Source organism: Poecilia reticulata, chromosome 14 (assembly GCF_904066995.2).
Source record: "Poecilia reticulata chromosome 14, P_reticulata-male-v2, whole genome shotgun sequence".
NCBI classification, from domain to species: domain Eukaryota; kingdom Metazoa; phylum Chordata; class Actinopteri; order Cyprinodontiformes; family Poeciliidae; genus Poecilia; species Poecilia reticulata.
In genome coordinates this window covers 22505365-22523806 of record NC_088843.1, presented here as the reverse complement: position 1 = coordinate 22523806, position 18442 = coordinate 22505365, and the positions used below count along the sequence as shown (strand labels likewise).

The window sequence follows — 18442 nt, the reverse complement described above, 5'->3', positions numbered from 1 at the left end:
ACACCTTCCAGCCATTGGTCCAACATCCATCAATCCATCCATCCATCCATCTATTCATTAATCCATCTATTCATTAATCCATTCACCCACATTCATCCATTCTTGTTTCCATTTTTTATAGGTTTCACATTTGACGCCTGGTTACTGTAGAAACAAATGCAGTAAATTCATTTTAAAAATTTGTTTCTGCTTCAAAAGCTAAAACTTGAGTTATGCCGCTAGAAGTTTGATCCCAGAAAGATCTAGAGTCTTCTTAGTGTTCGATCTTTAGTTCACCACCAACTAGTTGGTCAGAAATTACCAACTAGATCCATAAGGAGAAGCACTGAAGTGTTTTTATTAGAATAGCCTAAAAATAAATAAATTTTTAAAGCACTCACATGATCTCACACTGGAAATAGTTTTTAATTACAAATATTTATACATTAATGTTAGAAAGTGCTTTACAAACTATGAAGACGTCACCTAAACGTGACTTGTTGGACGTATAATTCTCTGAAGGCGTTTTCTAGTTGAACGCTGAATGTTTCCACCCAGATTGTGAGGAAACTCCAGCAGTAAAGCCTCAGCCGTGTTTTCATTGATAATCCCTGGAGATGCAGAGAATCTGGCAGGTTATTTCAGGCTCCCTGAGAGCCGGACTTCTCCTGATAAAGCCAACCTCACATCTGCACAGCCAATATTTTCATCCTGAAACGACAAACTGAAGCTTTCTGCCAGATGCCTTCTCTTCTCTTACTGCTTTCGCTCAGACGGAGAATTTCTAAATGTCTGCTAACCAAAAACTCCTTGCACTTCAGTGAGAGCAAATTGCTGTAATTGCCACTAAATAGGATTCTGTTCAGCTTCTGTTACTGCAGGACTTGTCAATAATTTCCTCTCACATTTGCTGTGATTTTCCATCTTTTCTACTTGTCACAACACCTTCAGGAGTTGCATTTCGTCTCCTTTTGTGTCCACAGTTTCTTTTCACGTATTCTATGCTATCTAAGTTTTTTTTTATTTCTGGCAGTGTAAAAGCAAAGGTTTTCCTTGAAAAGCTTCCTTATTGTGCGACTCCCTCTCTGGGGCAGCAGCCTATTATATTAGCAGAAGTCGGGGCAACAGAGGTCTTCGGAGGAATCCAAACTAACTCTGAAATTGGTGAAAAAGTGCAGCGCTTTGTTGAAAAATGACCCACCCTCCCACCTATTCACTCCCCTCGACCATCAAAACAATATGACTAATAATCCCCCAAGTCAGCACAGTGCAATGAACAATTGTGCTTAATCCATGAATGGCCAAAACAAAAGAATAATAAATGCGCATGCAGTGAAAAGACAACAATCAGGCAGCAGGCTAGCTTTAATTGATGAAAGTCCATAAACGGTGCTGACAAGCAATTAATTTAACCCACAGCATAAACAGGACAATAATGCAGTGAAGGGAAGGGAAGAGAAACAAAAATTCATTATGTTTGTCAGCATCTTAAATTACACAAACACCATCTGGTGAAGCGATTTAGGAATTTTATGAATTTAGATTTGCTTCACCTCACTTTACCCGAGGTTTCGTCCCGACTTTCCTCGTTTTTAGTCCTCTGTTTTAAAATTGGATCCAGCTGGCGATCGATAGTAACACAATACACGCCGTCATGGGACATGCAGCCCTCTGAGAGCATCAGTGAAATTATAATGGCTGAAAGCACTTAGTCTGGAGTCCAGCACATCTTCTTAATGTACAGATGGACGACTGAAACTTCCAGAAATCAATAAAAAACATGAAAACGGGCCTGAACATCAGCTGAAAACATTCAGTTCAATCCAAATTCAGAAATACTTTATTGATCCCAAAAGGAAATTAAACAATAATTTAATAAAGCATATATGACGTTTTATTGTCAAGCAGATAATAAATTAAGTAAATACTTAAAAGCTGAGTAAATCAAAATGGATAAATGAAGGTGGGAAAATTAGGAAAAATAGGCATAATTGAGCTAACTGTAACTACTAGGTGGCAGCAAAGCTGATTAAACTTTTTTGACTATATTAAGAAAATAACCAGCACCAATAGTGAGATGAAGTGAAGTGAATTGCAAAAATAAATTTTGTTTGCAATATGTAGAACTAAATTGGGGACAAAAAGTTAGTTTTTTGTCACTTAAACCTGTCAAAATATCAGGTTACTAACTCCCACCTACAGGAGGCAGTATTTCTTACTAATTCATTCAACATTACTTTATGTTAAGTTACAGTCTGTGATTGATGTGGCTACTAACACAAAGTCAAATTTGTTGCAAATATTGCAGGATTCCTTGTAAATAATCCCAAATCAGTCATTTTGTTCTTTAAAAAATCAAAAATGTACAAAATTCACACAAATTGGAACAACCTTCTGGTTTCATGAAGACAGGCAGGGAGCAGGTTTTCCTGTTACCGTGCATCATAAATATCTGTGTGATATTTACACTTGTGATATCAACACTTTCATATTAATTATGTTGACATTCTATGCAGCAGAACAGGAGCCTTGACAAGTGTTTACCTCAGTGAGCTCGTTAGCTGCAGCCTTGAAAGGCAAAGAGGAATTTTCTATTTAAAGATTCTGCCGTTGTGGTTTGTTGATCACACTTGAACAAACGCTGTACACCTGTTGTTCTCACTGTACGCTGTAATCATATTAAACCGCCACAACTGACAACCTGCAGATCATTTAAAGAGGACAGAAAACGTGCTTACCTGCCAGGTTTTCTTGAAAATATGTCTTTATTTTGATCATTTCAAAGCATGTAATGTGATGTGTTGGGGGTCTTTTAGTGCAACTGAAACAAACACTTATCAATAAAAATGTGAAAATAAAACATGGTGTCCACATTTAAGCTTAGCTGAAGTCTTGCAATGGTTGAAAATTGAAGGGAGAATTGAAACTTTTCAGCCAAAATTTGGGTCGAAGGTAACATCACACACTCTGCTTCTTTGTATGACATCACAGAAAAATCTGACGAAATCAGCCAATCAGGAGGAGACTTCTTGGTCATAAATCTGTCAGTTTCTCTTTACATTATCGTATAAAGATCTGTAAAATATGGCTCGAATTACTAAGAACAAATGTTATTCAAAGGATATTGAATAGTTTAGGTGTAGAGCCATAGGAAATTATATTTATTTTAACAACTTTTGCTAGAAATTAATTTTATTATATTTATATATTAAATGTTTTCAATCATGTTTTGTAGGAAAAGAGTTTTCTATTACCCTGAACACTATTTTAAAAGTGGAAAAGCAACTTCCCCTTTTTTGTTGCTGTTGGAGAAATGTTGCATTCATCCGTTTGCATTTCCTGGGGCCTAAGCCCCCTTATCCTTAAAACCTAGTGACGCCCCTGTGGCTGCTGTATACAAAGTATACAGCAGCAAAACATTATTATTATGAGAAGCTTGAGGAAGGAGACCCCGGTATTTGATTATCCGAGCAGATTTAAAGAAAGTAATCAAATATTCTCTCTATATTTTCATATTTAGCAAATAGAGATATTTAAGTTTGTTTTATCTGGCCTAAAACAGGATAAGTTTAGTCTGACAGGCAGTGAGAAAACAAAATGGATAAAGTAAATGTTAAACAATTTTTGTGCTGATAACATTACAATCCGTCTGACTTCAAATAGTTGGTTTTTCATATTTGGTATGAAAAACGATTGGTGTGTGTTTTTCTTTCCTTTTCTCTTCTCGCATCCATGTCATTTCTTTTTGCCTCCTGCCAAGTGTTTTGTTGTATTTTGTTAGTCTTTCTGCTTGATCCAGATGATAACTCGTTAAAAGCATAACCAGGCATGAGCTTTGTAAATTATCTACGGCGCAGAGGGTTTGTGTTTTTATTTCACACCATTTATATACCATTTACAAACCCTTAAACTGTATTTTATTGCTTTTATCGTCAACACTGTTCACATTATCTCTACAAAACATCAAAGCTCTGTTAATGTCTGCATTCCTGTTTTCTGCTGAAGAAATGAAAGCATAAAAAGGAGAGGAGATGGAGGAGTTTTTATTGTTGAATTAATAGAAGAAATCATCTAAAAAACATGGATGTTTGTGAAAATTTTCAGTAAAAATATAACCCTTTTATTTCTCCAGAAATAGAAAAAGCATAAATTCAGAACACAGTAAGATTCAACCTTTTAACATTATTAAATTGGCTACAACATTATTTATAGAGGTGAATTCAGACTTGCGAGGCATCAGAAATGTGAATAGCAATGTCTACCAAGTTAGCATTTAGAGCGTTGTTAGCTAGCAGCTAACACTGTTAGCAGTTACAGCCAACAGTTTTAACTGTATTAATTCAACATAAATTAATTCAAGATAAATCTACATATGTATAAATGTAAACATATAACCTTTTAACATTGCTAAATTATGTACAACTATTTCAAGATATAAATTCAGGCATCAGAAAGGCAACTAGCAACTAAACTAACCGCTTGAGCGTTGCTAACTGCTAACACTGTTATTAGTTACAGCTAACTGTTCACCACATGCTAGATGTTTTACTTCAGTATAGATTATTTAAACTTCTTTATTTATTATATAGTGAAGAAATCTGAATTTCACAATTTCAAGTAAATAAAAAACAGATTGAGTTTCAGAAAAACAGGAAGTGGTTGGAGGACGATGGTGCAGCATGTTTTGTTTAATGATTTATTGTGTGAACAAACATGGTTAGATGTGATTTTAATTGAGTTTCTTATTTAAAGCACCACAATTAAAATTTTTCTTTCCGACAACAAATTTGTAATGGAAACGCAGCCACTGTTAAATCAGCATTAGTCATGTTTTCGGGAAGCCAGAGTACCTGGAGAAAACCATGTTTACTGAAATAAATAAACTTTATCAGTGACGTAACTGTTTACTCTGGAAAAATAAACCTTTGTGTTTACCTTTGGTTTGTTGATGGACTTTCTGAAAATGCCTGGGAAACACCAGGTTTTCACCGTAGCGGCCAATAACTCCTGTAATTACTGTTTCTGTGCTGCTGTTGATCAAACAGAAAACTCTGCATCACCTCCAGTATCATCTGACATTGTTCTCTATGTAAATGTTAATAGATTCAGGGAGAGTAAAGGTGAACTCTGCTTCTGCTGCAGCACCACCGACTGGGATTTGTCTCAGTTTCACTGACAGGATCTTCCTTAAAGGCAAACCAGTCGATGCAACTGGTTTCACGTGTTGCAGCTGGATCTGACTGGCTTATGGCAGCATCTTTTGTCTCAAAGCTTCACTTGTTTTTGGAGATTAGAAATCAACTGTAACCGTTTAAAACTAATAAACTAAATGAGTTTAAAGTGCATATGAATGATCTTTTAATGATTTTGCATAACAAGTTGAACATATGTTGCAAAACATGCAATAAATGTTGGTGATATAAGCTGTAAAAAAATATTTTTTTTTTCTACTTTGTGTTCATCGCAAACTTTAGCTGCAGGTAATGAGGGAAGAAAATTAAATAATGTAATTATTTCCATCTGAACAACAAAGTTTTGTTGAAAAAGCTGTTTCTCAGTGAAGATTTAGTAGATTTTTGTCTTAACTCTGCCTCAACACATTTTTCTCACAAACGAAGCCCCATTAAAGGAAAATAAACAGCCTTTGCTGGAAAGAAATAGAAATAACCAACAAAGGTTTTATTTAAAGGTTTAATAAATTAATATATGGAGTTATTAGGAGAGGTTAAAGAGCTAAATGTAGCTGTGAGGATTGTGAAAGTGTTTAAGGGGAACTTTTACAAGCTCTAGTTAAAAGTTTCCTACTTTTTATTCTTATTTTCTTTGTTTTCAGCCATTTTTCTTATCATTCTTGCCTTGAAGCTGCAGTATGTAACTTTCATAAAGAATATGTTTTTAAATATTTATGAGACACCTCCTCCAACTTTTTCCTGAGCTACTATTGGTGTCTGAGGAAATGCACCAAAAACAACCAATCAGAGACACCAGGGAGGGTCTTAGCACTGTCAGTCATCCTCATGAACTCGCTGCTAATTGTGCGAATGGCAAGAAACAACTTACCGATACAGGAAAACTCTTTATCCACTGTTTATTATTGGTGGCCATGCTAACTACCTTTAGCATTCAGGACAGGCTCTGCTGTGGGGAAGGTACTGTAGCATACACAGGGGTGATTGACAGCACTAAGACCCGCCTCCTGGCTCTGATTGGCTGTTTCTAGTTAGCACAGGGTGAAGGCGGAGGTGCTCAGTTTTTTTCACATATTACCTGCCACATATCAAACTGTGACTCTATGAAAGTTATATATGTAAACAACATATTTTTGTGAAACTTTTATGCTTCAGCTTTATCACCGTTTTCTAAACCAGACGTGTTTCCTGTGAACCGTCAGACGGAGTGAAGTGGATCTTTATGTGTTAATGAAAGCAGCGGGTCAGTATCTCATCTCTGCAGCTTCAGCCCTTTTGTTTGAACTTCTCCCGTCGGTGATAACTGGACGTTGGGAAGTAGTTAAATGTTTCCGGGCGGTTTGTGCCCGCGCACATGAAAACAGTCGGCTGTGTATCGTCCTCGCCGTCTGCAGTGGGAAGCGTATTTGTGTTGGTGTTTATCTCTGCGCTGCCGCCGGCTCCCTTTGATTTCCCTTAAGTCTTATGTCTTTTGTCATGTTCTGGTCTCCTGAATGCTTGCTTATGGGTGTTGTTTGTTTTCTCCTCCCCCCCGTTTCTTCTTTATTTGCATGTCGTTCCTCCTGTTCCTCCACACCTCCCTGTCCTCCCCCCTGTGTGCTCAGACACTGTGCCCAGCGCTGAACCTGCAGCTCATGGTTGGTATCTTTTACTTTCCTCTTTATGTCTCTGTTTCTGTGCGTTTGTGTTTGCACCGCCGCTTGGCTTTTTAAATGTCAACCGCTTACTGTCAGTTATTCATCGATTGCACTGATCAGTCTTTTGGGACGCCAGTCTTATTTTTCTTGAGTTTATTCTGTCAGAATAAGTTACTGCGGTTGCAATAAGTCTAATCTTTCTAGCTGGAAACACTTGGAGAAGGATTTCACCTACTAACCAATTACAGTTCTTCCCTGAAGGTAATAAAAGCCACTCTGAGGACAGGACTGATTATATCAGCCACTGCAGATAGTTTTGTGTGGAGGCAAAAATAGACCTCATTTACTTGTTTTCATGCGTTTGACTGAAGCTGATAGACATCATTTTCTAATTTCGTCTAATTTGCATCGCTTTCCCATTATTTTTTTATTTTTGTGGGGTTTTTTTGTGTTTTTTTTTTTTTGGCTGCCGTCTCATAATTTGTGCGAGCGAATTCACGGTCATGAGCTTTCTGTTAATCAATGTGCTCATTTTGCTCCGTTGGAAATTTAAACCTAACTTTGCTCGCTTGGTTTAATGACCAAATTAGTGAGCTGCAGAGCAAAAATGAGCCATGGGCCCAGAAATCAGCTCCTGTTTGTTGCAATTTAGCTGCATGATTTCATTTTGGTCTACGACTTATTTGAGGCTTCGTGCAGGTCAACAAGCTAATGAAATTACGTGCAGAGATGGTACTTTACTCTGGTTGTGATCCAGACGTCCTGCAACTTCTGCAAACATCTTCATGATGTCATTATTTGGGATCCCCTCAGATTTTAAAATGCAAACAGAAGTAGAGTCCCATCAGGTTTTAGTTAGAGGTTTTCTTTTTAAAGGTCTTATTGGCTCTAGTTGATAGTTAATTGACAGGAAAGTGGGTATTGAAAGAAGGGGAAGACATGCGACAAAGGTCGCCAGGCCGGGAATCGAACCAGCGATGGCTGCATTGAGGATTAAGGCCTTCATACGTGGGTTGTGCTTAACCCCTGCGCCACCACAACACACCCAGGATTGCTCTTTTGTCTTTGGCTAAACACCACAAGCCATCTCTCCTGCTAGAGCTAGGCTAGCATATTTGTTTTGGTTATATTTACCAGAATACCTTGCTCTCTGCTTTTGAAGCGGTTTTCGGTCCACTTGGCGTTCTCATGTGCATCCAAACCGAACCAGAGTTCACTTCAACCGAACTTCAACCGAACTGAGGGCAAGGTTTGTAGATGGACCAGAGTTCAATTAGCATTCACACTTCACCAAACGAACTGGACTTTCTAGACAAACGGAGTGGAGTCAGAATAAACAGAGCTGGTGTGTGCCTGAGGATGTGAGAGGCGTTAGGTTCACAGAACTTCATATGAATGAAGCAAAAACGTCCTGGAACCATGAGACCAAAGAAGAAATGCTTGACCATAACAGAGGAAACCAAACAAAGCAGGTCAGGACAAACACATCATGCTAACTGTGGTTACTTGGTGATATTGTTTTGTTTTTTGGTCCTGGACTCTTTGCAGTCATTGAATCGACCACAAACGCCTCTGCAACCCAAAGTATTATCGAATAAAGCTGTAAAATTGGATAAGAAACCAGAACAAAGGAGCAAGAATCGAGGTGAGGCAATGGTGCAGTCAAAGTCCAGACCCTCAAACATTCCCAGGGACAAACGTAGCTTTTCTCCACCTCCAGATCTCAGATTTAATCACCAAATCAGGAGATAATTTAATTAGTTTTCAGCATAAATGCTCACATAAAGCAGGGAATGATCAGAAAGATTGGTTCTATTATAGCTCCATGTTGCTCCCTGAATTAATCACCTCCATCTCCACCAGTTAGCTGGCGCTCCGCGGCGGCGCTGAAGCATCCTGCCTGCTACTGACAAGAAAAACTCGTCTTCAAGAGAAAGCAGATGCTTTGTTTGAGTTTTTATTTATTTTTAGCAGGATGTTTTGTGGGCATTGATGAGTTTTTGAATGGTTTCCCCAGATGTTCTTTCTCAGCCCATAATCATTTTTTAAATGTTAGTAATTAGCCGCCGCGCTGCGTCGTGAGTATGAAATCTGAATTTCTCTCTTTTTCTTGATATTTTTGGCCCAAATGTGGTAAACAGAGGCTCTGTGCCAAGATGGAGTGGATCATCCTTTTTAAGAAACATTTCATCTTAATATTCATTATTCATCTGCTTCACTTTGCTCCCTGTGCAAATGTTTTAAATCACCTTTCATGTCTTTGTGCTTCACTGCCAGGCAGCCTGGCTTTCTTTGTGATATTCTAAAGCGGTTTTGATCAATAGGGGAATATAAATAAATGCCTGATCGCTGAGGATGTTTCTGTATTCACACACAAAGGATTTGGAGCGCTTATGTAATAACTGAAAGTGACTTTTGAGGTTTAATGAGGATTGCTCCTGGCTTTGGTTCAGGCTCAAAATCCTGCTAAAGTATTTCTGCCTCTTAAAGTTTAACACATTTTTCAAATTGCAGTCTCAACAGCGTATTGTGTTTTATTGGAATTTTATGGAAAAGGATGGAAAATGATGCATGGTTCACTTTTACTATTAACTATGTTACCCAATAATGAATCCCAGAGATATCGGTTTGAATTTAGGTCATGATGTTTATTTGTCTATTTAAAGATTCTTCCATAAATATTACGTCAAAATCCTTAATTTTGTGTTTTGACTTTAGGAATCAAACGTCCTAAAGTCAAAACACAAAATTAAAATGAGCCGCCTCAACAATTTACAAACATTACAAAAGATAAGCATCACAAAATACCTTAAAACACACAAAGAAAACACAAAATGTCATCAATTTCAAATATATATGAAAAACAAACAGGAGTAATCTTCACTTTGAATATAAATCCACCCATTCCATCAATTCAGTATTATTTCATTATCTGTTATGGATTTTTTTAAGGTCATTTTTAAAATTACATGATCAGGAATTAATCAAATATGTTCAGTAATGTAAGTGTAAAGCAAAAGCAATTGTTGAAAGACCAAAACCATGCAGACGGTAGTTGTTGAAAAATTAGTCAAATTCAGTGCAAATACACTGCAAAAATAAAATATTACCAATAATTTCTTTCTAGTTTCTAGAACAACTGTTTTAGTTTGTTTTATTTGAAGTATTCTAACTTGCAAGTAGCTTTTCATCAAGTAACAGGAGTTTGTTTTAAGTCAATAAATTATTAATATTGATAAAGAGTAACTTTTCCACTGGCAGATTATTTCACTTATATGAACATTTAAAACATCATGTTGAAATTTAAATAATCTCCTAATAGAACAACTACTTTTTTTAATCAATATTAAGGAATTGTTAACTTAAAACAAGCTCCCATTTCTTGCTAAAAAGTTACTTTTGTAATTTTACTTCAAGTATACTAAGATATTTGCTTGAGAGACTAGACCAAAAGTACTTGGTAAGATTTTGTGTTTTTGCAGTGTCTGCATGTGTTTTCTGCTTGAATTGTTCCTGACATAAATCAACCCCTTAGAGTTAGCAGCTGAAAGTCTAAAATGCTACGTGATGCTAAGAAAAACAATAAGAGGAATATTTATTATTATTAAAACAATGCGAGGATTGATTCGCTCCGACAGCAGCGGAGACGCAACTCCATTAATATGGAAACACGCCGACTGAAAGTTGGTGGTGGGTTCAGGTGTTGGTTACCTGTAATTAATTTATGCCATCGTTTATTATCTGGCGCTGAGGTGTGAGCGAGCTGCGAGCGGGAGAATGGCGGCTGGCAAAGCGTGAACTGTGAAAAGCCCGTTGTTGTTTCCTAATGCGGCGATCAGCCGCAGAACAAAAGCTGCAAACACAAACAGAGCAAACGCAGGTCTGCCGTTATTCAGATCACCATCTGGTTTTCAGAAACAAACCGAAACCAGTAAACATCACGTCATTTACTGGTTCCTCCATTGCACCCTGAAAAACTGAGAGGAGCTCAGAACAGACGAAAGATAAGTCCTAAATAAATAAATATTCGTCGTTACCGGTTATATGGCTAGAGATTTTCTGCAAAAATGTCCCCAATGTTCCTCCAAATAATTAAAATAAACGTAAAAAATAGTTTTAATTTTAAGACTCTTCTGCTAAACAATTCAGAAAAAAATATCTAGAGAATGCAATAATAAAACAAGAAATAAAACAAAATCTTATTTTTAACTAAGTATAAAATCTTTCCATTTGTCTGTTATGGCTAAATAAAAAAGATTAATTAATTAACCCCTTCAGCTTTTCACACACAAAGTCAACAGATTGCAAATTTATTCTGTCTCTAATCTGATAAATAAAAAAAATGTTTCTCTCTTACCAGTCAGCTTTGCTCTGATGTCACTAAAACAGGAAATACTCAGTCGGTCATTTTTAATGCAGACTGAATGCATTTCTTCATTCTTAAAGAGCATCTGAGCACAAAGTCAGCATTTACACACAATATTGTTCATTTTTCTGAACGCCGCCTCCTTGTTTCAAGTGTGGATTGATAAATCAGTAGAACATTATATGGACGTCCGGTGGCCATTTTCCAGAGTAGCAGGTAATTAATGTGTGCTGTAGCTGCAGCTAGGTCAACACCTGTTTTAATATGTTTACATGCAAAAGGAAACAAGGTTACTGGGAGAAAGACAGGAAATTAAAGAATGAATGGACCCTGCAGCTGCTCATTATTCAGCTAAAAACAGCTTAACTCTGTGCTGCAGAGCTTTGTTTTGTCATTCCAGTGCCATTAAGCGCACACTGATTAAACATACAATTAGTCTGGGTTACAGTGCTCATGCCTAAACATTAGCAGCATTAGCAATAAAGGTGCAATTTGTCAGGTTGTCCAGCATGATGTGCATCAGACAGTCCCATTGGCATGCGGTCACTTTGCAGCCTTTTGTTGCAAATTATTGTCCTAAAACAAGCTCCTATATTTTGCTGAAAAACTTACTTTTAAGTTTTGTATTATTTAATGTACAAAAGCAAGATAAATATTTGGTAAGATTTTGTGTCTTTGCAGTCAAAACAAGAGCATGTGAAATGATTTATATAAATACAAGAAACCAAACAAAAGGCTGCAAAGTGACCTCATGTCCAAGGATTTGCACAGACATTTCTATTTATATAAATCATTTCACATGCTCTTGTTTTGACTGCAAAGACACAAAATCTTACCAAATATTTATCTTGTTTTGTACGTTAAATAATACAAAACTTACAAGTAAGTTTTTCAGCAAAACATAGGAGCTTGTTTTAGGTCAATAATTCCTCAGTATTGATAGAAAGGTTCTAGTTCCATTGGCAGATTATTTCACAAAATATTTCTCCCATTTTAGAAGTGAAATAATCTGTCAATAGAACCAATACTTCTATTCACTATTAAGGAATTACTTAACTAGTTACTATTTCTTGCTGAAAAGTTTCTATTTATTTTTTTATTTGCTCTAGAAACTAGACAAAGATACTTTTTGATAAAATTTTGTGTTTCTGCAGTGTTGATGTTTTCTTTATTCCTAAATCTGATGAGAATATTTTGGATTTGCTAAAGATTTTGGCAAAAGCAGTTAAGAGAGAGACGCTATCCACAGTGAAACAAGTTCTTTACCGACATGGACTGAAATTCTGCTCAGAGAGGAAGATGGTAATCCTCCAGTAGTGACATAAAAAGCCAGATTACAGTTTGTTTGCACTCAGGGAGGTAAAACTTTACGTTTTGGAGACATGTCATGTGGTGCTAGCGCTTCATGCTAGCTGGTAGCAGTAGGATGTTTCTCATCTTTCTGCATTCCCTGGCCTTTATGGGTTTTCTCTAGAAGTCTAAAGACATGACTGTCTCTCTAAATAAAGAGTTGTCAAAACTTTTAGACTTGTCCCTTGTCCTGAATTTTCTCCTCCGTCTGTAGTTAAATCCTCCAGAGTTCTGTTAATGAGCTAATATTTGATTTTAAGCTAGCTTCTGGAGGAATATTAATGCAAGTTTGTATTCCCTTTGCTCAGAGTGTGACTATCGAGTCAGAATCTGTTAGAAAGCCATCAGCACTGACCGCCTGGCTCTATGTGCCCTCCTTAATGTTGTCGCCATGGCGATGGCCAGCTTTTTGAGGCTAAAAGAGAGAGAACAGTAAGACACCATGAGCTGCTCTTTAGATTGTACATTTCCCTCTAAAATAGATGGGAGGAGTGGGTGTTTTAGACAGAAATTAGGCCTTAGATATTCTACTTTACATGAGAAACAGACATATTTTGATATGAATGTTGATAAACTTCAAGTCCGCTTCTAGTTCTGAGTCTGAGAAAACTATTTTAGTTAAAGGTGCAGAACTTTTATTGTTTTTAGAAAATTGTTATGATACATAGCATGCCAGCAGATTTAGGTTAGCAGTGCTGCGCCCCATGCTAACTAACTGCATCTGGAAAACCTAAAATGAAATAATTATTTACATTGGGCTTTCATAGGAATGAAAGAAAAGTATATTTTTCTGCAATTATGCTTCTAGAGTACAAAAAACCCTATAATGTTATTAATGCACACAAACACTTGTAGAAAAGAACAGCTTCTTTTTTTATATCCATGTGTTTTCCATCATTGGAAAGTTTAAAATCCACTCTAACAGACTCAAACCGCAGTGAGTATTGTTAATCTTTTTGTCATGGCCAGTCTCATTTACAAAACAGCATCACCCTTCTCATTAGGATAATCAAATTTGAACTGAGTTAAGAGACTAATGTTTTCATTTCAGGTTGTATATAATAAGATGTTATATTATTGACATTTCAGGTTAGTTCGACTGGGAGTGTTTGTTAAATGGGTGAAGTGGTCCTCAGTCTGAAAAAGTTTGAGAAACGCTGCTTTAGAGGACATAAAAATGTGTTTTCATGGCTGCAGTTCAGGAGAGTCGAAGTTTTTTCATCATGTAGCTTCTCTAAGCCTGAATAAAAATGATGGATAATACCAATCAGAAGCTGTGGAGGATTTTCTGGACGCCTATGGAGTAGCTTGTTTCTAAGAAGCGGGGTGAGAGTCAGGGTTTGGATGTTGGAGGTTCAATCAGCTTCTGGTCCTCTCATGTCTCCTCACCCTTAATGAAAGGGCATCTTGAGGGAAAATGTCAGTTGTTTAAGCCGATGGTTCGGTGCTCTGACTAATTTCCCATCCGGAGAGGTGAGCACGTCTGGAAAAGGATACGCTCTGCCAACGCGGCTGTCAGCAAACTGTTGAAAGTCGTGGGATAATTGAGCTGCACTCCGAGATCTAATAGTGGAGGAGGGACGCAGAGGCATAATGGCCACTTTGCTCGCAGGAACAGCAGTGAAGGACGCCACTTCAGTCTCTAATCCGACAACCGAGCCGCTGCAGAAGGACGACGTTACAGACCATCAGTGGAGGAGACGGGATGGAGGACGGGAGGCTGGTGGAGGGGCTGCGGTCGCCGGGTCGAGGGGTTTTGGTTGCCAGGTCGAGGGGTTTTGGTTGCCAGGTGGGGGGTTCTGGTTGCCAGGTCGGGGGGCAGACAGGGGTCAACAGGTTTAAGTGGTTTGACCCGGTTCTGAAATGGTTCGATGCCAATCTGAGAGGAAAAATGTCCAAAAAGATCAGTGAAGATACGATTATGAAGATATGATTCAGAACCATCCAATCATCCGTTTATCCATCTATCTGTCAATCAATTGTTCACCCGTTCATCCATCCAACCATCCATTCATCTGTCCATCCATCCATTTATTTGCCTTTCATCCATCTATCATCTGTCTATCCAACAACCGTTCATCCATCTACCAAAACACCCATCCATTCAACCTTCCATTTGTCCAGCCATCAAATGGTTCGTCTGTCCATCCATGCATCCAACATGCATCCATCCATCAAACCATCCATCCATCCATCCATCCATTTAAGCACGATGTTTGGTTATCACATGTGGTCGTATGAGGTTTTCAGATTCTGAGACGTTTCTGTCCATGTTGGGACAAACAAAGGACATACAAATAAGAGACTCAGATTTCTAATGAACCCAAAGGTTTAACTCCAGAAGTCACACAAGGAGTTAAACTCAGAGTAGATTGGAAACCCTGCTGCTCGTCCCAGAATGCAACAGCCCAGATCTAATGTGGTTTCCTCATTAAGACGGAGAAGTCATTAATGGCCCAGTTGGACCTTTTTATTTAAGATCCACTGGCGTTCGCTGAGTGTGTATGTGCAGGTAGACGCGTCACTTTCTAATCTGGCAGTCAACCTGCCTTTGGGGCTCTCTTCAAATGAGCCACATATGCTGCATTAATTAGTTTGAGACTCACAACTGAGTGTGACAGGTGACAAACAGACCCCCCCCCAAACCACCAGCACCTCCACAAACCTTTTACCTCCCCTTATAACTCGCCTCCTGCTGAAAGTCAAGTGAACCTCTAAGGTTCCGTCTGGCTTTTCATGATGAAATAAACCAAGAAGTCCTGAAATAGATGAAGCATCAACAGCTTTCATCAAGAAGCAGCTGCAGGGATTGAAAACTTCTCAGCAGAGGAAGAAAAACGGCCTTACCTTTAAGTTTTAATTAGTGTTTTTGTTAATGGTGAAATTAGGAGACGAATTATTCGGTAGGAGTCGTAAAGTTTTGAAGCTCCGGTAACTTTTATCTTTGGCTCTTGCTTTGCAGAATTTGTTATGGATGACATTTTTAGCTCTTCCATTTTGTTCTCAAAACAAAACATTTCAAACTCCATGGGTCTAACCAGCGTTATGGAGATAAATAATCACTAAAAATGCTAAATTATAGTTTGTTTTTTTTCTCAAGATTTTAAATCGAACACCGTTTACATTATTTATGTTCCTAGTTTTGGGTATGTGGTCACTAAAGTATGAAATATTATGAGCCATAATCAAACCAAAACACATATAAATGAGCTGCTGTTGGTTAATTAATATTAATTAAAGTCACATAACAATGAAGTTCAAGCAGGTTCTGGAAAATGAGCTGCAGAGAAGATGATGGATGATATTAGAGATGAAGCAGGAACAGATGATAGACGTATGGTTTGGTGGAGAGTTCAGTCGATGAATGGACAGACAGACGGATGGACGGACGTTTCATTTACCCTGAAGGAAGTTCAGCCATCTTTTCAGTCACTTTAACTGTAACCAGTAGAACCAGTTTAACTCTACTGGTGTGGATTTGTTGCAGCAACTGGAGGTCGTTTCTTTAATCGGTCAAGGTCAAAACAGATTCAGCTAATCCCCTCCGCCTTAATATCACCATGGCAACCAGAGTTTCCCCTGCTCCTCCCCCTGAATGCTACCTGTAAACCTCCAGATCCGCATACAGAATCCAGCAGATGGTTTTGCGGTTATGGACATCATTACCAGACAATGTCTTCCAAATAACAGAGGGTTTGTCTGAGAAGCATTTGGAAATATTATAGAACAAAATGTGTGATTATGTGCTGTAATAGTGATGGCCTGTAATAACAAAGAGAGCCTCATTAGGGCGTCCAGATGCTCGTTAATCGCAGCTGTCAGTCAACCATCTGCTGGCTGCAACAACACCTGCACCATAATGGCCGCTCGCGTCGTCTCCTTCAGCTGCTTCATGTCACACAAGGTGAAAAATAACTTGGTTTTACTGGCAACAGTGAAGCATGTGACCTTCATGTCATATTTTAGTCGTCCTGAAACATTTAACTGCCAGAGCTTGGAAATAAATTCAGGAGCAATATCTTGTTAAATCAAGGAAGTTATCCTTTGGTGTTTCTACACACACATTTAAATATCATGTTTTCTTGTCTTTCCCACTTTAAATAGAGAGAATTATGGATCTGTTAGGGAGGGGTGTGCCAAAAAAATGGATTCACATAAAATCCCAGTTCTCATTTATTAGCTTTCAAAATCGACCTAAAATGTCCCAAAACATACTGCCTGCGAGCCTCCATTTTGAAACGGTGTTCTGACGTCGCCATGGAGACGGTTCTGGAGCATACGTGGAAAGCACCAAAACAAAGAGGAAGCTACAAAAATGAGAGAGAGAGAGGGATCCAACCGGCCCCGTCTTTGGTGAAGGCAAACATTTGGAGTCATTTAGTCTTTTATCGATTCCCAGGAAGATCACAAGAATCTTTTGCACATTCATAGATTAAAGCAGAAATCATTATGAATAATCGCTTTGACTCGAAAATCGTCTCGCCCAGAACATTAGCTGGAGATAGGCACCAGCAACCCTCCCGACCCCACTAAGGGACAAGGGTGTAAAGAAGATGAATGGATGGATGGACTCGAAAATCGATTAATATAACTGAGTAAAATCTTCCCACCCCATGGTCTCTGTCACTGACTGTCACACTCTGTGACACCTCAGGAGGTGTTCCCTAAAAAATACTATTATTTTGAAACAGACAATTTTATTTAATGTTTTATTTTTTACATTAAAATATATCTTCCCACAAATATGACAGTTTTACAGTTTTCATCAAAAGTTCCAATTATCCTTCATGGACTATTATGTTCTTTTGTCCTAGAATGTGGGTCACACTCTAAAGTATTTCTATTTCAACAAGGTAAAAATTAGATCTCAGAGGAAATCGAAATTGATTATTAATATCCATAGTAAAGCACCTTCTTCCACTCTTTCCTGTTCTAATTTAATCTCACCGTTCCAGCTGCTGAGATCCCTGAAACGCTTCGCTCGCTCGCTTTTTGGCAGGCAAAGCCGCCGTGGAGGTTTTCCAGGTTCATTTCTAAAATGTACCAAGCTGGAATTTATCAGGGAAAACATCACTAATGTTTTTTCTTTCAGTGATGTTCTGAATAACTGCAGGGATCCTCTCCACCGTCCATCCTCCATGTTTCCTTTGCTTTTACTTCCAGTTTGAACTGAAGACCAACACCCTGCAGTCAGCCGGGTTAAAGGATTCAGACAGGAAAAAAGCTGGAAAAGTCTGATGTTTTTAGCTTCATTCATGACATTTTGACTGGTAAAGATGAATGAAAAACCTTAAAATAATAATCTTTTATCACAGTATCACTATTTTAACTTTTAATTTAAGCTAATTTATATTGACATTTATCTTAAAACAGATAAGTAATTGCACCAAAACAGTGAACTCTTGTCTGCCTACAAACCTCTGTCTCGCTTCAGTTGGAGTGAATTATTAATGTGTATGTGAACGCAAAGCGGACCGGAAACCGCTTCGAAAGCTGGATCGCACTATAGCACAAGGCATTTTGGGTAAAGACAACTAAAACAAACGCATTAGCCTGGCACTAGCAGGAGAAATGGCTCATGATCTTTTAGCAAATTATGCTGCTACAATCTGACCCCAGCATGCTGTTGTTTCCATTCAGTGAAGAAGGAAGTTCTCAGTGTCTTCTTCAGAGGTTTTTGTGTAGTTTCCTTCAGTGGTTCTTGGTGCAGCGCCCTCACAGGTGAGGAGGGGAACAAGTTGTTTGGTTGGTTTGACTCAGAGCAGAGAGAAAGAGAACCACCTCATGCTGGAGATGAAGCAGATGATGAAGTTCTGGTTCCCCAAAAACAACTCAATGCTAACATTTTACTTTGGCACACAAGTTTGTGTATTAATCCGTGAGTGGTTCATGGACGACCTTGACCGGCGAGTGCACCGCTG

The 18442-nt window shown here is 38.2% G+C and overlaps 1 protein-coding gene across 6 annotated transcripts in view; it reads left to right on the top strand.

Annotated features, from left to right (window-relative positions):
* Positions 1 to 18442, top strand: part of cadm1a (cell adhesion molecule 1a) — a 388215-nt gene that overhangs the window by 351291 nt on the left and 18482 nt on the right. For 4 of the 6 annotated variants that reach the window (XM_008428590.3, XM_008428589.3, XM_008428592.3 and 1 more), the window contains one exon: positions 6773 to 6805. The exons of the other annotated variants lie outside the window; for them this stretch is intronic. In XM_008428590.3, coding sequence (XP_008426812.1) covers positions 6773 to 6805 — 33 coding nt within the window. The remainder of the gene's footprint in view (positions 1 to 6772; positions 6806 to 18442) is intronic. 6 annotated transcript variants of the gene reach the window in all.